Here is a 24,481-nt window from a genome sequence, read left to right on the forward strand (position 1 = left end):
TGAGTTTCAGCGTCGCAACGTTTAAGTCGTGACGTTTTGGTTTGTGACGTTTAATCCAATAGTCACAAGTACAAAGAGACACAACTATTATGATGTAGTGTCTCCTTTGTTTTCTAAATCAATTTTGTCGTTGACAAATAAAGTTCTTTTTTTTTTTTTTTTAACACGGAAAGCTTTATTAATATCTTCTTTCTCTTCTCAGTATTAATTTAACATATACACTTGCACCAAACAATAAATCGTATACTTTTTTTTTTCTTTAACAAATCCTCTACTTTCTTTTATAGCATATCATAAAAAAAACAAAACCTTTTAACCCAGCTTAGTCATATATACCATCAGTTGAATTTAAAAACTCAGTAATTTATGGGATTTGATTGATGTAAATGGAAAAAAGTATAAGAAGTAATTTATTGGCATTGTATTAGCTAAAGATATAACGAATAGCAATATTGATACCTTGACTTCTTCAACCCTAGTCAATTCACTAGAAGAAAGCAGAGATCGCAAACTTAAACAAGTTAAACAACCGAGACAAACACCTTTGTGATGATGTTCTTTTACTTTTAAAATTTATTTATATGTTTTACAACTCTTAAACAAACAGAAGAGAGTATGACGAACTGATAGTGCGTTTCTTGACGGGAATAGCATGTAACGGGATGGTCTTATGCAATGTAATACCAAAGGTCTCGTCCATGTCCAAGTCCTCAGGAAAGATGCCGTTTGGAAGCTTCCAATCAAAGGAATAAAGAAGCGAAGCAAGCATGAGAGACACGATTTTCACAGCTAAAGGCAATCCTGGACATATTCTACGTCCGGCCCCAAACGGTGTTAGCTCATAATCTCTACCTTTCACGTCAATATCTTTCCCCAAAAACCTCTCTGGCTCGAACTGTGTCGGGTTCTCCCACACGTTCGGGTCTCGTCCTATGGCCCAAACGTTCACCAAAACCTGAGCATCTTTGGGCACCATGAATCCAAGAATCTCCACATCTGTTTCTGCTTCCCGCGGGAGGAGAAGGGGAACTGCTGGGTGCAAACGGAAAGTTTCTTTCACAACCGCTTGTAAATAGGGCAATTCTGAGATATCTGACTCTTCAACGACACCGTTTTGGCCTATCACACGATCTATCTCGGCCTGAGCTTTCGCCATCGTTTTAGGGTTTTTAAGTAACTCTGCCATTGCCCACTCTACGGTACCAGAGTTTGTATCGGTGCCAGCTGAAAAGATATCCTGACACATATAATCACATATCCGTCATGAGGGCGACATTTCTTAATATGTACATGTAAAGCATTGTAAATGTCTTTATATTCTTGAAATATTCCCAAAATGTCACATAATTAGGATATGCCCCCTTCATCTAGTGGTTCCGGACATCTCTCTTTCAAGGAGGCAGCGGGGATTCGTCTTTCCCTGGGGGGTAGGGTACTACGAAAGGATATGGGATTTAGTACGAAAAAACTAATACTACGACGGGTTTATTGTCTTTAATGTTGATGTACATATTTAGGACAACATTAATGGTCTTTGACATGCATGTGTATGCACAGATAAATATTTATTGGTTGCAAATGCATGAGACCCCACTATTCTTTTTAGGAAAAAACAAAATTTAATCTATAGTGGCAACTGGCAACTGGCAAGAAGAGTCTAATAAGAGTGTGGAAGAGGTGAATCATGAAGATCAAATCATACTTTCGACATTTCCATCTTAAGATTTGTTGGAATATTACGATGGATGACATCACAAAAACAACTAGAGAAAAAATTATTATTTCAATTAATGCTGGTAGGACTTACCAAGAGAAGGTGTTCAATGTCGTGATTGTCTAGCTCAGCTTTATCTCCTTGGGTGAGGGCAAGAACCGAATCCAAGAAATCTATGTTGGAAACATCATTTGTAGATTCATTCCGCAATGCTATTTTCGCATCCTTGAACCCACGGAAAACCCTCAACAACCTCTCTGTGCAACACTTTATAGTCTTTCTATTACTTTGCAGATCAAGGAAACCCAAAAATGGAAAAAAGTTGGCAACGTCTGGTTTCCCTACAGCTACCATGACAGCAATCACCGTTTCCTGAAACTTATTGACATTTTTAGAGCCGTAGCTACCGAGATCGACGGAAAACAAAATGTTCGATATAATATTAAGAACTGTGGTGAAAGATGCACGAGAAATATCAACTGCTTCTTCTCTCTCGCTGCTCTCATTCACGAAATTCACAAGCTCTTGCACCTTCTTCATTCGCATAGCCTTAGTGGCTTCGATACGCTGCGGGGAGAACATGAGACTCGCAGACAATTTCCTCAACAACCTGACAAAACATAACAACAATTAATGATCCGCTTTTATAGGTCTTTGTTGCGTTTTTTTTTGTTTTTTTTTTACATTTAATGATTACAGGTTTAAACACCCAAGATTTTGGTAGTACACATATACAATCATTTGAAAAGCTAGCTAGAAACAATCTAGTCTAATTTGGGTTTAAACACCCAAGATTTTGGTAGTACACATATACAATCATTTGAAAAGCTAGCTAGAAAGTAGAAACAATCTAGTATAATTTGTGTTCATTGTTTATCACTAGCGAATAATAGTAATTATTGTGTTATTTATTAAATATATATATATATATATGTATATAATACTTAAGTTGTTGAAGAGTAGTAAGTTTTTTTGCATTTGAAACAATGGAATCTCTAATTAACAGCAAAGAAGAATCATGAGAAAATAATAGTACCATAAAGAAAAAGTTAGGTACTAATTATGTACCTCCAACGAGCCGAAGACGATGGAAGCCAGGCTACGGAAACCTCCTGGTGATTGACGGCCCGTATAGCGTTAGTAGATTTACGGGCAGACAAGAATTGGTCGTGTGTTTTCAGTACTTCTCTTGCAGCTTCTGGTGAAGCTATGATCACAGAGTTTAAACGTCCAAGCTTAAGACTCATGAGTGGCCCATAAGTTTTTGAGAGGTCGGCGAATGAGCGGTGAGGGTTTGTACCGACTTGGTGAATGTTTCCGATAATCGGCAATCGTGGAGGTCCAGGAGGTAGTGTGGCGGATCGGTAAGAGCTCCTTGGGAATCTTGTGGTGGCCGTGAAGATAAGGAAACATGACGAGAGAAAGCAAAAGAGCAAGAACATAACATTTTCTGAAATTATTTCCATCTGTGGATTCCTCAATGATATGATGAGTGATGATGTATCCGATTTTCTACTAGTGAAATCCCACATTTGTCATAAAATAGATACACGATGTTTTTTCAAGGACCCTACAGCATTACAAAAGTCAAAAAATGTTTTTTGATTTTTCAATTAAAAGAGATACGATCTATATAAAAGATACGCAAACGTGGCCAATTAATTAATGCTCATAAGAGCAAGATTATTGGGGTTCATATATTTGAGTGCTTTTATATACTGTTTGAATTTTTTATGAATTAATTGTGTATTTTTTTGTAAATAAGAACCATAATCTTTTAATTAAAATTTTCTCCTCCAATGTAAATTTTAATTTTGGGTCTCTTATTTTTTTTAAAATTATTTTTTGAAATTTAAAAATTTTAAATAGAATAGAAGTAGTATAAATGTGTAAACATTTCAGAATTTTTAAAAAATGGGAAATTATTGCATTTAATTAATTTGTAAACATACAAAAAACATATTAAAACAAAAAAAAAAACTCAAATACATTTTCAAGAGTTACAATCTACAGAAGCAAATTGATAGGAGAAAGATCAACTAATTGTGGAAGAGAGAGTAGAGAAGTATAAGAGAAGAGATCAAAGTGCTAGCAGAACCAACAATATAATAGATCACCTTAAAAGCAGTTTGTTTCCTTGAAGGATATAAAACCAAAACCAACAATATAGGAAGGCAAACTAAAATGATCAGAACCGTGTGTGTGACTTCACAAGTCACCAAGGTAGACGGCTGAGGGACTATAAGCAAACATCAGTCCTTGTCCTGAGAAGCTTCTAAGAAAACTCAAAGTTCTTGGCTAGTTATCTTGTAATGCTGAAAGAATTTGATGCGATGACATGGAAACTCTTCGCTACCTCTTCCATCTGGTTTTGATCTCAAAACATGTCATGGTCGATAAACATAACTAAAAAAAAAAGCGATGACATGGAAACTCAGTTCTTAGACGGTTGAAAAGATTATGACCTCGATGAGTGAAGCATTGAACAACGCAGATAGAATGTAAGTAGAAGTTTCAGAAATCCCACATCGTTTTAATGATTCTGTAATCTAGTTGAAGAAAGAAATGAACAACAACGTTAGCGAAGTTGAGAAAACTACTAAACTACTATTCTTAATGACAATTCACCAAACCAGAGAAATTTGATTAACGAGAGACTCTCAAATCTCAATACTCAAGTAACTAATCTCCAACCAACTCACAACAGCTAGAACCTGCTGCATTAAGTCCTAGGCTAAAGCTTAAACAATAGAACTTGATTAAGGAGAGACTCTCAAGTCTCAATACTCAACTAACTGTTCTCAGAAGTAGACAAGAAGTAGATAGGAATGGCTAAAGAAGCACCATAAAAGATTGTTCTTACATGCTTAGATCCAGAGTAATTGTAAACGAGCTCAGAATGAAGAGTTCGGGTTGATAAGGAATCGCGTGAGTTGGAGACAAGTGCTTTCTGAGCAGCAGCCAATAGAGGAAAAATATCTGGAATCTGATGATGATATACACAATTCGTTAAGCTGAAAAAATCTTAAGTAGTTTAGAATGTAAAAACCGAATATACAACAATAAAAACTTACAAGTCATGCATTGAGAAATGAGACTTCAAGCTTCAAACTTCCATCTAGCATTGTAATCAAGAGCTCCCTGAAACACCCAAATGTTTAATATTCAGATCTCACTCACACAAAATCAAAACTTGGGGAATGATAAAGGAAAATGCTTTAAACTAAACCGAGTTTCCCCAATTGATTCAATCTCCTCCCGTTTCCGTTCGATTGTGAGACGGCTCTTTTCCAATTGCAAAATCGGAGAGATTCGAGAGAGGTGAAGAAGAAGAAAAACCGAGTTTCCCCAATTTTTTTTTGGGTGAATGTCATGAAAACCCACTTTGGTGTGAGTTCTGTCACAAAAACACACTTTCCACTCATGGTATACTTTCCCAAGTTTTTTGCTTATGTGTCCACTTTCCTTTTACATTTTTGCCCTTACTAACAACTTACCTCTCTTTCTCTCCTTCTTTTCTCTCTTTTTCTCTTCTTTTTTGTTGTTAACACTTTAACAAAGTAAAATATATTTATTTGTTATCATAAAACAAATTTTCTATTTATTTATATAAAATATGTTATGATTATATATTTTCTACATATTAAGATACATATTGCTATATTTTTTATGAATTTTTAGATTATACAGTATCCATCAGTCGTTGAACATTTGTTCAATTATAAGTGGATAATCAATTGCAGTATTGTTAATAGATAGTTACTTGTGTTTATTCATACAAAATATACATACATAAATTTGGTTAGATCTTTATCCATAGCATATTATCCATAACACAACATAGACCAAATAAATACAAAACCCTTTAATTCTAAATTTTAAATCCTAGAACATAAACCCTTGAACCTAAAACCAAAACTATTCACTTTAAAAAAAAAACAAAGTTTAGTGGATAGAAAAACTGTGGATAGGTCTCCATGGATTTACAAAGCATATCTAGACATTAAGCTGAAGAATAGCAGTTGAATGGTGGCTATGGATGTGATCATGTGGATATTTTTTTGTGGATACCAATGTAGACAGACCAAAGAATCATCATACAACATCCACACAATTAAATCCATAGACACCATGAGCTCCTTGCTTCATATTTTGTGTTGGTCCAGAAACATATACACTCATAAGTGGTTAATAAACAAAATAAAAATTAACAACATTGATTTATTTAGAACATTGAATATCAATCATGTGGATTAGTAGTTATGGATACTTATCTTATAATATCTTGCTCATTCTTTACATGAGCAGAAATTTGTCCAAGATAAATTAGCCACATAGATTTCTTTTAGCTAAATGTTTTTGTACTATTTTTCAGCTAGAAGTAGGTATATTAGAACTTAGAAGTGTCACTAGAAGCATACTACACAATAAACATGGTCATTATTAATCTCAAAGCCCATCCACCAAATTCTGACCACGTGGACAAGCAATCCAGATGAAATTTATTGACAAGTTTGTTGCATGTTCAAACATCACTATAGTTTAGCCACTTAGATGTCGTTTAGCCAATTGTTTTTGTACTATTTTTAAGCTAGAACTAGAGATATTAGAACTTAGAAGTGTCACTAGAAGCATACTACACAACAAACATGGTCATTATTAATCTCTAAGCCTATCCACCAAACTCTGACCACGTGGACAAGCAATCCAGATGAAATTTATTGACAAGTTTGTTGCATGTTCAAACATCACCATAGTTTAGGGTTTAGACTTTAGATGGTATATAGATTCAATGTCTATGTTTTGAGTTCAAGTTGTATTGTCTAAGGTTCAAGGTGTAGGATTTAGGGGTTAAGGTTAAAAGTTTAGGTTTAGGTATGTGGATGATGTGTCTATATTTTTAATTCATGGTTTAGGATTTAGGGTTCAAGGTGTATGGTTTAGGGTTTAGGATTTAAGATTTAGGGTATAAGGTTTACGTTTTTGGGCTTATATGGATTTAGTGTCTATGTGGTGTTAGGATTTAATATTTAGGGTATAAACCCTAAACCCTAAACCCTAAACCCAAAACCATAAACCCTAAACCCTAAACCCTAAACCCTAAACCCTGAACCCTAAACCCTAAACCCTAAACCCTAAACCCTAAACCCTAAACCCTAAAAGAAATCCTTCTAGCTGAAAAATAGTACAAAAACATTTAGCTAAAAGAAATCTATGTGGCTAATTTATCTTGGACAAATTTCTGCTCATGTAAAGAATGAGCAAGATATTATAAGATAAGTATCCATAACTACTAATTCACATGATTGATATTCAATGTTCTAAATAAATCAATGTTGTTAATTTTTATTTTGTTTATTAACCACTTATGAGTTTATATGTTTCTGGACCAACACAAAATATGAAGCAAGGAGCTCATGGTGTCTATGGATTTAATTGTGTGGATGTTGTATGATGATTATTTGGTCTGTCTACATTGGTATCCACACAAAAATATCCACATGATCACATCCATAGCCACCATTCAACTGTTATTCTTCAGCTTAATGTCTAGATATGCTTTGTAAATCCATGGAGACCTATCCACAGTTTTTCTATCCACTAAACTTTTTTTTTTTTTTTAAAGTGAATAGTTTTGGTTTTAGGTTCAAGGGTTTATGTTCTAGGATTTAAAATTTAGAATTAAAGGGTTTTGTACTTATTTGGTCTATGTTGTGTTATGGATAATATGCTATGGATAAAGATCTAACCAAATTTATGTATGTATATTTTGTATGAATAAACACAAGTAACTATCTATTAACAATACTGCAATTGATTATCCACTTATAATTGAACAAATGTTCAACGACTGATGGATACTGTATAATCTAAAAATTCATAAAAAATATAGCAATATGTATCTTAAAATGTAGAAAATATATAATCATAACATATTTTATATAAATAAATAGAAAATTTGTTTTATGATAACAAATAAATATATTTTACTTTGTTAAAGTGTTAACAACAAAAAAGAAGAGAAAAAGAGAGAAAAGAAGAAGAGAAAGAGAGGTAAGTTGTTAGTAAGGGCAAAAATGTAAAAGGAAAGTGGACACATAAGCAAAAAACTTGGAAAAGTATACCATGAGTGGAAAGTGGATTTTTGTGACAATACTTTAGGAGAAAGTGGGTTTTCATGACATTTTCCCTTTTTTTTTCTCTTTTGTATTTTTGTTTGGCCAACACAAAAGCGACACCTAGCGTCTCTTAGAGCAAAGATGAATATACTATATAACAACCTCCCTTAGCTTTTTTCTTTTGTTCTGAATTATTTTTTTTCCTCCAAAACAATATAAACCTCTATAAGAGACTACCTATAAAGAAGGTCTAAAGCTAGATTTGTACCCCCAAATGATTAGCATTATGTTAAATTTAGTAATAAAGAAAAATAGATATATTTTGGACCAAAATAGGAAAGGAAAAAACATTTAACCCTTTAACTAGTCCAGTCATCTGCATTGGTTTGGAGAAACTTCGTTGTTTTCTCCGAAACATCTTCGTTTCCTTGCAAGCTGATACCGAGGCCTAGTATCATCAATATGGATATTTTTGACTTCTTCAAGCCCTAGCCATCTCAAGAGAGATATAATTTAAAAAAAAAAAAAAACAGAGGGTTTTTTGGGTAAACAGAGCTTTTGAGATTATTTCTTTGTTTTAAAAACTATAATAACATACGCACCATGTATTAATTAATGACGCGTTTCTTGACAGGAATGGCATGTAACGGTTTGGTCTTATGTAAAGTGATACCGAAGGTCTCGTCCATGTCCAAATCCTCAGAAACGACGCCGTTTGGTAGCTTCCAGTCAAAGGAATAGAGAAGAGAAGCAAGCATAAGAGACACTGTTTTCACAGCAAAAGGCAATCCCGGGCAAATTCTACGTCCGGCTCCAAATGGTGTAAACTCATAATCTCTACCTCTCAAATCGATTTCTTTCCCCAAAAACCTCTCTGGCTCAAACAGGGTAGGATTCTCCCACACGCTCGGGTCTCGTCCTATACCCCACACGTTTACTAGAACCTGAGTATCTTTAAGCACCATGAACCCAAGAATCTCCACATCGGATTCGGCTTTTCTCGGGACAAGAAACGGAGCACCCGGATGTAGCCGGAAAGTTTCCTTCACAACTGCTTGTAAATACGGCAGTTCTGAGATATCTGAGTCTTCAACCATACCGTTTTGTCCTATCACACGATCCATCTCGGCTTGAGCTTTCAACATCGTTTTAGGGTTTCTAAGTAACTCTGCCATTGCCCACTCTAGGGTACTAGAGCTTGTATCCGAGCCTGCTGTGAACATATCCTGACCATATTATTAAATCACATGTCAGTGAGGTCTACCTTTCAGATCCGTATATTTAAATTCATGCGATTTCATATCATAACATTTTAGTTGAGTATAATATAAGGTGATGTTGTGAAAAGTTTTTAAAATGTCTTTCTATGATCTATCATAATTTGTTGTTGGAATGCTAAAATTAAAAATATTTTTTCCGAATACCAAATGTCAAAAGTTGATTATTCTATTATCTAATAAACATGATTATTTGCAGCAAGGTAAGACTTACCAAGACAAGATGTTCAATGTCGCTAATGTTGATTTCTGCTTCATCTCCCTTGTAATTCAGAAGGTTGTCTACGAAATCGTTTTTTGAAACATCTTTAGGGTTACTCTGCGATGATTTTTCCGCAATCTTAGCATCAATGAACCCACGGAAAACCCTGAACAACCTCTCTGTGCAAGCTTTCATAGTCTTCCTATTACCTTGCAGATCAAGAAACCTCAGTAATGGAAAGTAATTAGCAGCGTCTGGTTTTCCGACAGTCTCCATAACACTAATCACCGTGTCTTGAACTCCGTTAACAGAATCTTTCGCGTTGTAGGTACCGAGATCGGCGGAAAACAGAATGTTCGATATGATATTAAGAGTTGTGATGAAGGATGCTCGAGAAATATCAACCGATTCTTCTCTATCGCTGCTTTCACTTATGAAGCTCACAAGTTCCTTCACCTTGTTCGCCCTCATGGCTTTCGTGGCTTCGAGACGCTGTGGTGAGAATAGCTGAGTCACCGACAGTCTTCTATACAGCCTAAAACAAAACATAGCAACGTTACCGTTTCAGGGTCTTTATTAATTGCTTTTTTGACCAAAAAAATAACTAAATCGTGTGAAAATAAAAAGTCGATATTAAAAATTATACCTCCAACGAGCCGTCGACGCAGGAAGCCAGACAAGGGAAGCATCTTGGTGATTGATGGACCGTATCGAGTTAGTGGGGCTACGGCCAGACAAAATCTGGTCATGTGTTCGTAAAACCTCTCTTGCAGCTTGCGGTGAAGCTATAACCACTGTATTTAAAATTCCAAGCTTAAGACTCATGACTGGTCCATAAGTTTTTGAGAGGTCGGCGAATGAACGGTGTGGATGTTTCCCGACAAGGTGAATATTTCCGATGATCGGTAACCGTGGAGGTCCTGGAGGCAGCGCGGTAGCCTTGCGAGAGATCTGTCGAGATCGTGTGGTGGTGAAGATAAGAAAACATGATAAGATAAAGCAACAGAGGAGGAACAGAGCTTGTCCTGAGATTATGTCCATCTCTGTCTCTTTAGGCTCTCAAGTAATAATAGGAAACTGTTATCCAAATATATAATTTGAAATTAACATCTGTCTCACATATAATGTATATATTTCGTTTAAATTAGGATATTTATTATAGAGAATCTGAGGACTAGCCAGAAATATCTCACAGATGCTATTTTGCCAAGGTCCATGTAAATAATGCATTGATCGGTTCCATGTTTCCTACAAGTCGGTGTTAGCTTGCCAGCTGGGTTACATTTTGATATTTTGTTGTATAAAATATAAATATCTACAATATTGTCAGGTTTAAATATCTACAAAATGGGTGCTACCTTGCCAGCTATTGAATTTTCTTTTCGTCTGAGCAAACAATGTGGCACGGATGCACAGCGATCATTGTTATAAAATAAAAATAAAAAATTGTCAAACCATTTTTGGTTTTTTATTTAATAAGACCACTTCCATTGGAGATAATATGGATACCTTAGAACTTTTAAAAAATAATAATAACGAAAAAAACTGAGAGAAAAAAGTTAGATGGGATTTCTTAAATAAGTTAGAAACTCTTAAAATTTTCTAATAAACTCTTGAACCACTTGTTCTCCTATGAATGGTTCAATTTTATATTTAAATGTAAAATATAATTCATTATGTAACTAAAATATATCAAAATATTATTTCTTAATGTCGGGAATACTCTTAAGGTTCCTTTGTTTAACAACAAACTAAAAAATGAAAGAAAATAATAAAACTGAATAATCTAGCAAAACCTAAAACTAAAATGGCAACCAACAAAAATAAATTAATAAACCCATTGATAAAAGCATGACTTTGACTAAATATATCCAATAGTATTGTCAACTGAACAAAAAGTCGCCCATTCTATATAATCTTATATAGATACATTAAAAAGTATTTTCCTCTTAATGATTCTGTCATTCTGTTCAGCCTAACTTTTTCTTTGTTTGATTTACTGTTTGATACTATTACAATATTAGACTAAAAACGCATGAAAAAGACAGAAACAGTGTCTTTAAATTATTATTATCATTATTGGAATCATAAGGTGATTGATTATTCATATGGTTTAGTTGTGAAACTATTATTACATTCAAACAAAACAAAAAGTATTATTAATCTATGGCTCTCGCTTTTTTAGTGGCACGGCATGTAACGGGTTGGTCTTGTGCAATGTGAGACCAAAGGTCTCGTCCATGTCCAAATCTTCTGAACCGACGCCGTATGGAAGCTTCCAGTCAAATGAATAGAGAAGAGAAGCAAGCATGAGAGGCACTGTTTTCACAGCCAAAGGCATTCCCGGACAAATTCTACGTCCGGCCCCAAACGGTGTAAGCTCATAATCTTTACCTTTCACGTCCATTTCCTTACCCATAAACCTCTCTGGCTCGAACCTGTTTGGGTTTTCCCATACATTTGGGTCTCTTCCTATGGCCCACACGTTCACAAGAACCTGAGTGTTTTTAGGCACAAGGAAACCAAGAATATCCACGTCCGTTTCCGCTTTCCGTGGGAGGAGAAGTGGAGCAGCCGGGTGTAATCGGAAAGTTTCTTTAACGACCGCTTGTAAATACGATAATTCTGAAATATCAGACTCTTGAATGACACCGTTTTGGCCCATCACACCATTTATCTCATCTTGAACTTTTGTCATTGATTTTGGGGATCGAAGTAATTCTGCCATTGCCCATTCCACTGTACTAGAGGTTGTATCCGTACCCGCTATAAACAGATCCTGGCACATACATACAAGCACATATTATATATCTGTGAATTAATATAAGATTATGTTATGCAATTAGCTAAGACTTACGAAAAGTAGGTGTTCAATCTCGTTAGTGTTGATTTCAGGTTGATCTCCTTGGTGGAGATCGATAAGTGCATCCATGAAGTCGTTGCTCGAAGCATCTCTCTCGTTTGTCCGAGATGATTTTTCCACAATCCGAGCATTGTAAATCTCTCGAAAAACCTGAAACAACTTCTCCGAGCAGTCCTTCATCTTCTTACTATTACCTTGCAAGTCAAGAAACCTCATAAATGGGAAGAAGTTAGCAAGGTCTGGGTTTCCGATAGCTTCCATGACACCAGTCATCAACTCTTGAAACACACTGGAATCTTTCGAATTGTAGCTACCGATATTAACTGAAAACAAAATGTTTGATATGATATTGAGAGCTGTGACGAATAATGCTCGAGAAATATCAACAGCTTCTTCTCTCTCACTGCTTTCCCTTACGAAGTTGACAAGCTCTTGCGCCCTCTTCATCCTCATAGCTTTGGTGGCTTCGATACGTTGTGGTGAAAACATTTGAGTCACGGATAGTTTCCTCAACATTCTGAAAAACATTACATAAATAGAAACGATGATCTGTAACCGTTAATAAGCTCAAGCGCTATTAGCTTAAACCACTTTAAAAGATGTTTTTTTAAAAGCGATAGAATTTTACTATTTGTGGACCTACTACAAGTATAACTTAGATTCGGGATTCCAAAGATTATCATGTTTATAGATCTGGAACTTCCTAGCTACTAAAAAGAGAAATTATAGAGGAAAAATAAATAAAAAATCGGTTACCTCCAACGAGTAGACGTAGGATGTACCCAGGCAACGGAGAAGTCATGATGGTTGTTGGATTGTACCGCTGCATTTACGTACCGGCCAGACAAGATTTGATCATGTGTTCTTAGTACTTCTCTCGCAGCGTCCCGTGAAGCTATGACCACTGAGTTTAAAAATCCAAGCTTAAGACTCATGACTGGTCCATATTTTTTTGAGAGATCTGCGAATGAGCGATGTGGGTGCTTTCCGACAAGATGAATGTTTCCGATGAATGGTAACCGTGGAGGCCCCCGAGGTGCTGCCGTTACTTGACGAAGTTTTGGTCGGGATCTTGAGGTGATGAAGATAAGAAAACATGATAAGATGAAGCAAAAGAGGAGAATAGGCGTTTGTTCAGAGATGATGTCCATTTGTGTTCTAAAGTGATAAAAAAAACTACACATTAATGACTAAACATGGTATAGATTTTTTCTATACGAATAGAGAGATGTATATAAGGATAGTTGAAGTCGACAAAAAAAAAAAATCAATTATTTTGCAGCTCCAATTCCTATCCATCATGGGCTTCTAATTATTGCCGGTAGACATCAACTTGCCACGAAAAAAATCAAAGGTTCCAATTGCGATCAAACGCCCAGTCTTAATAGATATACATGTACGTGAGTAAGGATGCGAACAGTCGTAACGAAATCGTATACGTTTTTGGGCTAAAGTAACAAAACTAATGATAATTATAGACTTTGTAATTTGTATTCTGTTTCTTGTATGATGACATAAAAATTAGATGTTGTATATATATTCGTCTTTAGGCTTTAAACACGAAAATACAAATATTATATTCTCTCTGTTTCATAATATAGGATGTTTTAGAAGTTTTTCTTTGTTTGATAATATAAGATGTTTTCAACTTTTTAAGTAACTTTTAGATTATTTTTCTATTTTCTTATTATTTATTTTATGCAGTCTTGTTTATGATTGATTGAATTTTTTTTAAACGGTTATTTCTTAATTTACTTGCTTTCACTCAAAACATTTTATATATTGAAATGGAGAGAGTATTATATTTACGTAAATAAAACTTTATGCCACACAAGGTTTAAGATTGAACGAGCATAAAGGCGGTTAGTCTATGTTTAGGACAAAGCCGTATAATAATTTTCTTATCTTCATTTCCTGCTAATAATAATTAATGTTCCCATTAGATACAAACAGAGAGATCAATCCATGCTCAATTAGTGTTGTGTCATATTCAGGCAATCTTATCTTCTTGGAATTATTGGATACAGTGGTCCGGTCGAGAAGAAAGCCAATTACAAAAATTTCAACGAAATTCCTGTCCTTTTCGCGAAATCTCATCTCATCTACTTCCTTGTTATTTTCCTCATTTGATGGTTTTTTTCTTTCTTTTTCTGGCTTATATCCTAAGTCCTGCTTTCCACAAGTTTGTTTTCTTATTATTATTGGAAGTTTGGAACTCGTAGTTGGATAAAGAACCCTAAAGCTAATGCATATTTCTTATTTCTGGCATTCTTCTTCGTCCTCTTTCCATAAAGTCTTCACAATTGATTAACAAGTAATTCTTGACCTTCCCACCCAAACTCGCTGAATCAATTTCTCTCATTGCGGTTGTCTTATTCCAAGACTTGGATTTTCGAATCACATTTGATATGTTTCTTATTCTAAATCAGGTAAATAATTGTATTTTTTTTGTGAAACTTTAATTCGTACGTTAAAAAAAAAATAAAAAAAAATAGACTAAATGTCTAATTAATGGCACGTTTCTTGACGGGAATGGCATGTAACGGATTGGTTTTATGCAACGTGAGACCAAAGCTCTCGTCCATGTCCAAATCCTCAGAAGCGACGCCGTTTGGAAGCTTCCAATCAAAGGAACAGAGAAGTGAAGCAAGCATAAGAGGCACTGTTTTCACAGCCAAAGGCAATCCCGGGCAAATTCTCCTTCCGGCTCCGAATGGTGTAAGCTCATAATCTCTACCTCTCACGTCCGTTTCTTTCCCCAAAAACCTCTCTGGCTCGAACCTGGTCGGATTCTCCCACACGCTAGGGTCTCGTCCCATAGCCCACACGTTAACCAAAACCTGAGTGTCTTTAGGTACGAGGTATCCAAGAACCTCCACATCTGATTCCGCTTTCCGTGGGACGAGAAGCGGAACAGCCGGATGTAACCGGAATGTTTCCTTCACAACTGCTTGTAAATAGGGCAGTTCCGAGATATCAGACTCTTCAACAACACCTTTTTGACCGATCACACGGTCGATCTCAGACTGAGCTTTTGCCATTGTTTCAGGGCTTCGAAGTAACTCTGCCATAGCCCATTCCACGGTACTAGAGTTTGTATCTGTTCCCGCTCCAAACAGGTCCTGATACATGCGTACAGTTTAAAGTCTTGGTGATGTCTTACGTATGTATTAAGTCACATGATTTTAAATATATACAAATTAAATGGTAAGACTTACCAAGAGAAAGTGTTCAATATCGTTAGTGTTGAGCTCTGCTTCATCTCCTTCTGTAAGTTCGAGAAGCGTATCCAAGAAATCTCTGTCCGAGACATCTTTAGGGTTATTCCGCAATGATTTTGCCTCTATCTTAGCATATATTAACCCACGGAAAACTCTAAACAACCTCTCCGAGCAAGCCTTCATAGTCTCTTTATTACCTTGCAGATCAAGAAACCCCAAAAATGGGAAGTAGTTAGAAGCGTCTGGATTCCCGATAGCTTCCATGACACCAATCACCGCGTCCTGAAACCCATTGTATTTTTTCGAGTCGTAGCTACAGAGATCGACAGAAAACAGAATGTTTGATATGATATTAAGAGCTGTGATGAAGGTTGCACGAGAAATATCAACAGCTTTTTCTCTCTCGCTGCTTTCACTCATGAAGCTAACAAGCTCCTTCACCTTGTTCACCCTCAATGTTTTCGTGGCTTCGATACGCTGGGGCGAGAAGAGCTGCGTTGCCGATAGTTTTCTTAATAGTCTAAATGAAACAAAACATAATAAACATCACCACATATTGTTAGTCAACATTAAAAAAACATACGTAATGTGCAAAAATTGACATGTGGAATTCAATCACGGAATTCATTAGTGTACAAATTTGACTATGAAACAATGCAACAAGTTTACCCAAGAAAAAGCGGAATAATTTTGTTTTCCTTATTTTTGGTCATTGAATTTAAACATAATTGCAAAATTTCTACATGCACACACAATATATTTATATACATAGAGAATCAGAGATCCCATATCATCATGTGATTTATATATTTATTTGGTTTGAAAAAATGATTTATCAGTGAGATGGAAAGCTCATGCATATAATTAATATTTAAAAAAAAAACTAAAAACCGATGTTAAAGTATACCTCCAACGAGACGACGATGGTGGAAGCCAGACAACGGAAATCTCGTGGTGGTTAATGGACCGTATCGAGTTAGGGGGGCTACGGATAGAGAAGATTTGGTCGTGTGTTCTTAGAACCTCTCTTGCAGCTTCTGGTGAAGTTACAACCACAGAGTTTAAACTTCCAAATTTAAGGCTCATGATTGGTCCATATGTTTTTGAGAGGTCGGCGAATGAACGGTGTGGATTTTTACCGACAAGGTGAATGTTTCCGATGATGGGCAGTCGCGGAGGTCCTGGAGGCGGTGGAGCAACCTTGCGAGAGCTCCGGGATCTTGATGTGGTGTAGATAAGGCAAGTTGATAAGATAAAACAAAAGAGGAGAAACAGAGCTTGTCCAAAGATAATCTCCATCATTTTTTTTTTCTTTGCAATGCGTGGTTGAGTAATATTTTCTTTGCAATGCGTGATGAATTTGCAAAGCTTCGAAAAAGCCATTTAAATACTTTAAAAATTCGTATAAAAAACAAATACCTCAACCAAATGAAAAATACTGCTTACGGTCCAAATACATCCTACCGGGTGATATGGTCAAGAAATTTGATACCAGTAGGCGCCACTTGTCACATAAAGCCAACCAATGAAGTTGAAATACAAAAAACTACCAACCAATCACAAGAGACACGTACCCGTGAATAAGTTTAACCATTTCGTTATCAAATCGAAAATGTTTTTTGCTTTCTACCTAAGCAACTCAATCTCGCCGATTTAGTTTTTAATTTCCAATATCTCGCACTAATGCCAAAAAAAAAAATTGCGTTAAGCTCCATGTAAACTTATATTTATTGTAAATTGTAAGTACCATTTAGTCAATTATTTCAGCAGTTGATCTAAAGTTTCATGATTGTACATTGAATTGGTCGATAAATGGTCAAGATTTGACGATATTATCTCTACAGACAAAAAAAAAAAAAAAACAATTTATAGTTTACAAACTGTTTGTGGTTTTTCCTTGTATGAACGAAAATTGAGTCAATGATTTCGGTAAAAAAACTAAAATTGAGTCAATGATATTATCAAAATATTAAGTATCTATTCAAATATGTGTTTGGTGACAAAAAAAATTTTAAAATATGGATATGTTTTCAAACACACGTAGAATTAATACACATTTTTTTATTTAGAACCGTCGGTCCCAGTCTAAGCGACGGATAGAGTACACTGTACAGAGCCATACGAAAGGGCCCATAAAACTGTATCTGTTTTGATAGGAGTTAGACCCACAAGGAATCTATAAATAACATTGGTACAATTTTAAAAAAAATATGAAATCACATAGACATAGTTTTCTTGATGGGTACGGCACAAAGAGGTTTGGTCTTGTGTAAGGTAAGACCGAAGGCCTCGCTCATGTCCATGTTTTCAGGGACGACACCGTTTTGAAGCTTCCAGTCAAAGGAATAGAGAAGAGAGGCAAGCACCATGTACATTGTCCTAAGAGACATCGAGATTCCCGGACACATCCTTCGTCCTGATCCAAACGGTATCAGCTCGAAGTCTTTGCCTTTTAGATCGGTTTCTCGTAACAAGAATCTCTCTGGCTCAAACTTCACTGGATTTTCCCACACACTCGAGTCATGTCCTATCGCCCATAAATTCACCAAAACCTAGAATTAATAACAGAGAAGGAACTTTTTAACCAAACCAAACAAACAACCCAAATTTAAACCTATGTTTGATCAACATTTCAATTATAAAATAATAAAAAAAAATCTTAGATAATGTTTTTAATACAATTTTCCGTACTTTGTTTTGTTTTCATATTTTCTATTCAAACCGAAAAACCAAATAAAGTTGGGTTTCTAATTCTTATCTTGAACCGAACAATTCAAACTGAAACAACCAAAACGAAAACAATCATATACCCCCGGCCTCAACCATACTACAGCTATGACTCCACTAACGTGCATCCCAGGTTACTAAAAAGGTAATAAATGTTGGCAGGATAATAATAATAAAAAAAAGAATGTATGAAATAAACCTGGGTGTTCTCAGGAATGAGGAACCCCATAATGTGAACATCAGATTCTGATTTTCTAGGGATCATAGGTAATGGAGGATGCAAGCGAAGAGTCTCTTTCACCATTGCTTGGAAGTAAGGCAGACTCGGGATATCAGATTCCTTAACGACGCCGTTTTCACCAATCACTTGCCGTATCTCACTCTGAGCTTTTACCATCTTCTTCGGGCTTCGGACTAACTCACTCATCGCCCACTCCATTGTGCTAGAGCTTGTATCTGTGCCCGCAACAAACATATCCTATCACAAAAAAAAAAGAGATTAACTGCATACCTGTAATATCTTAATCTTGCCATGTGTGTTAGTGGAAGACTTACGAGAAGCAGGTGTTTGATATCATTGATGCTTAGTTCCGCTTCGTTTTGCTGTGTGAGATCCAGAAGGGAGTCCAACATATCAATACTTGAAGCCTCTTCAGGCTCTATATCTGTAATCTGTGTGATAGAATCTTTTGGCCAATCGAGCATCGATGAATTCTTGGATTACACTAAACAATCTCTCTGTGCAGAGCACTGCTTCTTTTCGAGTACCGTGCAAATCAAGAAACCTCAAGTACCGGAAATAGTCCCCTACGTTGGGTTTACCGGAGATCTTCATCAGGTGGACCACCGTGTGGTAGAATTCGTAAGAGACGAGTTCGAGTCATAGGTAGCCAAATCTACAGAAAACAGAGCATTTGAGATGATATTGAAAGCTGTGATGAAGGAAGCACGAGCCATGTCAATAGCTTCTCCTCTCTCGCTAAATTGGTTTGCTAAGCTCACTAGATCCTCCACCTTTCTCATCCTTAAAGATTGAATAGCGTCTAGGTTTTGTGGTGATAACAAATATTTCGATAATGTTTTCTTCAGAAACCTGAAGATGCATACAACAGCGTATAACTCGTTTTAATCAAATTATAGTCTGGTGTACATATGATTTCAAATACAAAAAAAAGTTAAAAAAGAAACGAAATCTTGATCTTAGATAGAGTTAGTACCTCCAACGAGCCGAGGGGGGAATCCAGACAATGGAATGTTTATGGTGATCAACAGCTCGAACGGGGTCGTTAAAGGATCGAGAGGACATGACACTGTCGTGTGTTCTAAGTGCCTCTTTAGCTGCTTCTGGTGAAGATATAACCACTGCGGTTACCCTTCCAAGCTTCAAACTCATTATAGGTCCGTAGGTTTTTGAAAAATCAGCAAGTGAACGGTGAGGATTGGGTCCGAGTTGGATATGTTTCCGACCAGTGGTAATGTCGGAGGACCAGGCGGAAGCTTGTTGCCGTGGCTAGAGCTCCTCCGCGTCCAATAAATAAGAAAAAGAAGACTGTTAATAGAATATAGAGTGGCAGAGACATGCCTTGATTTGGTGAGAGGTCCATTGGACGACCGTTTTTTTCTTTTTTCTGGTCTTCTAGTATAAAGAAACTGGAGAGTGCCTAGAAAATATAACTCAGTCATGGACTTTTATATTCAACAATTTAAGTTTCATTAGTGAATTTGTCAACAAATTTTAAAGATCTTATCTAATATGGAGAAGCAAGTTCGCATGCAAAACACCCTGAATCGGTATTAATTGCCTGTTGTATATGTTTTTATATATAACACTTACCTAAATTGCTGGCATACATGGAAAATATTTGATACTACTAATTAATTATTAATTTTGATAGCTTAAATGAAGAGAAGATAACATCTAATGTAGTGTATTGTACATTGGACGTTGATTTGTCATTATTTATTCGGATTTAAAACATATGCAAAAACTATATGATTGTAGAACTATAATGACACATCACACATGGGAGACATAGAAACCAGCCTGCCAAATTTGTATGCAGCCATATTGCTGTAATACGGCTGAGATTATTGTTCATCTGTTGAACCCCACATCACATCAACTGGTATTTGGTAGCTAAACCATGTACTTAGGTGTACGTTAAGCTCCATGTAAACTTATATTTATTGTAAATTGTAAATACCATTTAGTCAATTATTTCAGCAGTTGATCTAAAGTTTCATGATTGTACATTGAATTGGTCGATAAATGCTCAAGATTTGACGATATTATCTCTACAGACAAAAAAAAAACAATTTATAGTTTACAAAATGTTTGTGGTTTTCCCTTGTATGAACGAATCTTGAGTCAATGATTTCGGTAAGAAAAATAAAAAAAGAGTCAATGATATTATCAAAATATATATATTAAGTATCGATTCAAATATGTATTTGGTGACAAAAAAATTTTAAAATATGGATATGTTTTCAAACACACGCAGAATTAATACACATTTTTTATTTAGAACCGTCGGTCCCAGTCTAAGCGACGGATAGAGTACAGAGCCATACGAAAGGGTCCATAATTGGTACAATTTTTAAAAAAATATGAAAATCACATAGACATAGTTTTCTTGATGGGTACGGCACAAAGAGGTTTGGCCTTGTGTAAGGTAAGACCGAAGGCCTCGCTCATGTCCATGTTTTCAGGGACGACACCGTTTTGAAGCTTCCAGTCAAAGGAATAGAGAAGAGAGGCAAGCACCATGTACATTGTCCTAAGAGACATCGAGATTCCCGGACACATCCTTCGTCCTGATCCAAACGGTATCAGCTCGAAGTCTTTGCCTTTTAGATCGGTTTCTCGTAACAAAAATCTCTCTGGCTCAAACTTCATCGGATTTTCCCACACACTCGAGTCATGTCCTATCGCCCACACGTTCACCAAAACCTAAAATAACAGAGAAGGAACTATTTAACCAAATAAAAAAATTCCTATTGGTTCTATTCTATGTATACATCAAACCAAACAAACAACAACCAAATTTAAACTTACGTTTGATATTTTTTTCTTTTTGTGTATGAAAAAAAATTAACTATGTTTGATTAACATTATCAATTTTTTTTTTTTAACTCTTACATAATGAATGATTAGAATACAATTTTTTCCACTTTATTCTGTGCAAAACCTAAACTAAACCAAATCGAACAAATTAACCTTTTCTATTCAAACCGAAAACAACCAAATCGTGTTGGGTCTTGAACCAAACAATTTAAACTGAAACAACCAAAACGGAAAAATAAAGCCATGACTCTAGTAACGTGCATCCCAGGTTACTAAAAGGTAATGAATGTTAGCGTGTTAAAAAAAGGTAATGAACGGTGTCGTTAAATGAACCTGGGTGTTCTCAGGAATGACGAAACCCAAAATTGGAACATCAGATTCTGATTTTCTAGGGATAAAAGCTGCTGGAGGATGCAAGCGAAGAGTCTCTTTCACAAATGCTTGTAAGTAAGGCAGACTCGGGATATCAGATTCTTTAACGACACCGTTTTCACCAATTACTTGCCGTATCTCACTCTGAGCTTTTACTATCTTCTCCGGGCTTCGGATTAACTCCGTCATCGCCCACTCCATTGTGCTAGAGGTTGTATCTGTACCCGCAACAAACACATCCTATCACACACACAAAAAAAGAGATTAACTGATGATACTGCGTTCCAATAATATCTTAATCCTGCTATAGGTGTTAGTAGAAGACTTACGAGAAGCAAGTGTTTGATATCATTCATGGTTAATTCCGCTTCGTTTTGCTGTGTGAGATCAAGAAGGGAATCTAGCATATCAATACTCGAAGCCTCTTTAGGCTCTGTATCTGTGTGAGACAATCTTTTGGCCAACCGAGCATCGATGAATTCTTGGATAACCCTAAACAATATCTCTATGCAGAGCACTGCTTCTTTTCGAGTACCTTGCAAATCAAGAAACCTCATATACCGGAAATAGTCTCCTACGTTGGGTTTACCGGAGATCTTCAGGACCACCGCGTCGTAGAACTCGTAAGGAGACGAGTACGAGTCATATGTAGCCAAATCTACAGAAAACAGAGCATTTGAGATGATATTGAAAGCTGTGACGAAGGAAGCACGAGCCAAGTCAATAGCTTCTCCTTTCTCGCTAAATTGGTTTGCTAAGCTCACTAGTTCCTCCACCTTTCTCATCCTTAAAGATTGAATACCGTCTAGGTTTTGTGGTGATAACAAATATTTCGATATTGTTTTCTTCAGAAACCTGAAGATGCATACAATAGCGTATACAGATGATTTCAAACACAAAAAAAGAGTTAAACAAGAAATGAAATATTGTTCTTATATAGAGTAGAGTAGAGTTATTACCTCCAACGAGCCGAGGGAGGAATCCATACAATGGAATGTTTATGGTGATCAAAGGCTCGCATCGGGTCGTTAAAGGATCGAGCGGACATGACATTTTCGTATGTTCTAAGTGCCTCTTTAGTTGCTTCTGGTGAAGATATAACCACTGCGGTTAACCTTCCAAGCTTCAAACTCATTATAGGTCCGTAGGTTTTTGAAAAATCAGCAAGTGAACGGTGAGGATTGCGTCCGAGTTGGAATATGTTTCCGACCAATGGTAATGTCGGAGGACCAGGCGGAAGCTTGTTGCCGTGGCTAGAGCTCCTCCGCTTTTTTGAGGTGGCAATAAATAAGAAAAAGAAGAATGTTAATAGAAACTAGAGAGGCAGAGACATGCCTTGATTTAGTGAGAGGTCCATTGGATCGGTCGACCGTTTTTTTTTCCCTTTTTTCTAGTCTTTTAGTATATAAGGAAACTGGACTTTATATTCATCAATTTAAGTTTCATTAATGAATTTATCAACGAATTCAAAGATATTAGTATCTAATATGGAGAAGCAAGTTCGCATGCAAAACCCTCAATCGGTATTATTTGCCTGTTGTATATAACACTTGCCTAAACTGCTGGCATACATGGAAAATATTTGATACAAATTAATTATTAATTTTGATAGCTTAAATGAAGAGAATATAACATTTAATGTAGTGTATTGTATATTGGACGTTGATTTGTCATTAATTATTCGGATTTAAAACATATGCGAAAAGTATATGATTGTAGAACTATAATGACGCATGGGAGACTTAGAAACCAGCCTGCCAAATTTGTATGCAGCCATATTGATATAGTACGGCTGAGATTATAGTTCATCTGTTGAATCCCACATCACATTAACTGGTATTTGGCAGCTAAACCATGTACTTAGGTGTACGTTACTCTCTTTTATCTGTTGTTAGCTGTATTTGTTTTGATGTTAGGTTAAGCTGCTCAATCTGGTTTTTTCCCCTCTTTATGTGTTTCTCTTGATATTTTTGTCAATTAATGTATGAGACAACTCAAACTTTATCTTCTTAACTGCAAAAAGGCAAAATCTTAAATTAATTGGTTTATTTATCTGATTTTGTGATCGTTTAATAAAAGGTCAAAGTTGGTAGTATAGTAAAAAAAAATTAGCTTGAATCAAATGGGTTTTTTACTAGTATCAACTGTTAGTACTAAATCTCGGATGGTCGTGGAACACAAAAAAAAATATCATAGGTATAAAAAACAAAAGAACATCAGTAGTATATAGTCTTTTTTTTGATGTAACGGTGGTGGAAAGTTGGGGACCACGGTCACGGCTCACGGGCCCCGACAAGAGTTGGCTATAACGTTCGGGCTAGTAAAAACAGTAGTGTTTTAATGATAATTATTGTTTGTAGTTTTAGGTTAAATAGTGGAGTCACATGAGCATTTTTATACTCATCACTTCTTCTTCTTCTTCTTCTTCTGCAATCTCCATATTAAAATATAAAAAAAGAAACGTTAAAAGTACATCTGAATCTGCATTTTAACCTGCAAAAGGCTTTGTAGTTGTCGCTTTTCTCTCTTTTATACTTATATATGTTTTCCATAGATTCCCTTTTCACCTTTCCGACGATGTTACCAAAGTCAAACCCAAACCCCTAAGTGCAACTTTACCCCTTCTTTATTCAAAAAAATACTTAATACAAACCTTGTTGTTGTATTAAAACAAACAAACCACCCCACTAATATCAAGTGGGATTACCATTGTTTCTCATTTAATCGCTCTCTAATTAAATTAGCTAATAAGAAGATGAACTTTGACTTTTTTTTTTTGTTTTTTCCCCCTAAATTAAAAGGATGGTGCCAGCGAGTTAAAATGATGTTGAACTTTAGTGAAGTGATCCCACAGTTTTGTTTTGTACCAACGAGCGTTACTCGTGCGTGAATCTTGGTCCAAAAACCTTAAAACTGGGTAAA

At 35.9% G+C, this 24,481-nt stretch overlaps 6 protein-coding genes and 2 pseudogenes across 9 annotated transcripts; all 8 read right to left on the reverse strand.

The window, feature by feature from the left end:
• Positions 1-502: 502 nt before the first annotated feature.
• LOC104783117 (cytochrome P450 76C4-like) lies at positions 503-3,294 on the reverse strand. The gene is made up of 3 exons (XM_010508213.3): positions 2,783-3,294; positions 1,808-2,324; positions 503-1,237 (listed from the first exon to the last, which is right to left on the reverse strand). The coding sequence occupies exons 1-3, from the start codon at positions 3,244-3,246 to the stop codon at positions 596-598; spliced, it is 1,623 nt and encodes a 540-aa protein (XP_010506515.2). The 5' UTR covers positions 3,247-3,294; the 3' UTR covers positions 503-595.
• Positions 3,295-3,618: 324 nt separating this feature from the next.
• LOC147946393 (uncharacterized) lies at positions 3,619-8,320 on the reverse strand (annotated as a pseudogene). The gene is made up of 5 exons (XR_015597392.1): positions 8,190-8,320; positions 4,789-4,855; positions 4,578-4,700; positions 4,180-4,263; positions 3,619-4,079 (listed from the first exon to the last, which is right to left on the reverse strand). The product of XR_015597392.1 is annotated as an uncharacterized LOC147946393 (transcript).
• LOC104783118 (cytochrome P450 76C1) lies at positions 8,095-10,527 on the reverse strand. Of its 3 annotated transcripts, none has more exons than XM_019245095.2 (4): positions 9,959-10,527; positions 9,325-9,847; positions 8,436-9,059; positions 8,095-8,268 (listed from the first exon to the last, which is right to left on the reverse strand). In XM_019245095.2, the coding sequence occupies exons 1-3, from the start codon at positions 10,351-10,353 to the stop codon at positions 8,442-8,444; spliced, it is 1,536 nt and encodes a 511-aa protein (XP_019100640.2). In that variant the 5' UTR covers positions 10,354-10,527; the 3' UTR covers positions 8,095-8,268; positions 8,436-8,441. The 3 variants fall into 3 exon arrangements, with proteins under 3 accessions (XP_019100640.2, XP_010506516.2, XP_087367388.1); XM_010508214.3 differs by having other exon boundaries at positions 8,095-8,321; XM_087511262.1 differs by having other exon boundaries at positions 8,095-8,329.
• An 829-nt stretch (positions 10,528-11,356) lies between these two features.
• On the reverse strand, positions 11,357-13,679 carry LOC104783120 (cytochrome P450 76C2). Its single transcript, XM_010508216.2, has 3 exons — positions 12,932-13,679; positions 12,170-12,692; positions 11,357-12,091 (listed from the first exon to the last, which is right to left on the reverse strand). The coding sequence occupies exons 1-3, from the start codon at positions 13,357-13,359 to the stop codon at positions 11,477-11,479; spliced, it is 1,566 nt and encodes a 521-aa protein (XP_010506518.1). The 5' UTR covers positions 13,360-13,679; the 3' UTR covers positions 11,357-11,476.
• Positions 13,680-14,564: 885 nt separating this feature from the next.
• Positions 14,565-16,778, reverse strand: LOC104783121 (cytochrome P450 76C2). Its single transcript, XM_010508217.3, has 3 exons — positions 16,304-16,778; positions 15,394-15,916; positions 14,565-15,297 (listed from the first exon to the last, which is right to left on the reverse strand). Exons 1-3 carry the CDS (start codon positions 16,696-16,698, stop codon positions 14,680-14,682), a joined length of 1,536 nt encoding a protein of 511 aa, XP_010506519.2. The 5' UTR covers positions 16,699-16,778; the 3' UTR covers positions 14,565-14,679.
• Positions 16,779-17,442: 664 nt separating this feature from the next.
• On the reverse strand, positions 17,443-19,782 carry LOC104783122 (cytochrome P450 76C3-like). Its single transcript, XM_087509117.1, has 4 exons — positions 19,341-19,782; positions 18,679-19,216; positions 18,323-18,601; positions 17,443-17,948 (listed from the first exon to the last, which is right to left on the reverse strand). Exons 2-4 carry the CDS (start codon positions 18,826-18,828, stop codon positions 17,613-17,615), a joined length of 765 nt encoding a protein of 254 aa, XP_087365243.1. The 5' UTR covers positions 18,829-19,216; positions 19,341-19,782; the 3' UTR covers positions 17,443-17,612.
• On the reverse strand, positions 18,958-19,516 carry LOC147946394 (cytochrome P450 76C3 pseudogene; annotated as a pseudogene).
• A 791-nt stretch (positions 19,783-20,573) lies between the features above and the next one.
• Positions 20,574-23,255, reverse strand: LOC104784423 (cytochrome P450 76C3-like). Its single transcript, XM_087511263.1, has 4 exons — positions 22,519-23,255; positions 21,889-22,414; positions 21,521-21,799; positions 20,574-21,073 (listed from the first exon to the last, which is right to left on the reverse strand). Exons 1-4 carry the CDS (start codon positions 22,692-22,694, stop codon positions 20,738-20,740), a joined length of 1,317 nt encoding a protein of 438 aa, XP_087367389.1. The 5' UTR covers positions 22,695-23,255; the 3' UTR covers positions 20,574-20,737.
• Between the last annotated feature and the right edge of the window lie 1,226 nt (positions 23,256-24,481).

This window comes from Camelina sativa, chromosome 4 (assembly GCF_030686135.1).
Source record: "Camelina sativa cultivar CO46 ecotype springtype chromosome 4, ASM3068613v1".
NCBI classification, from domain to species: Eukaryota; Viridiplantae; Streptophyta; class Magnoliopsida; order Brassicales; family Brassicaceae; genus Camelina; species Camelina sativa.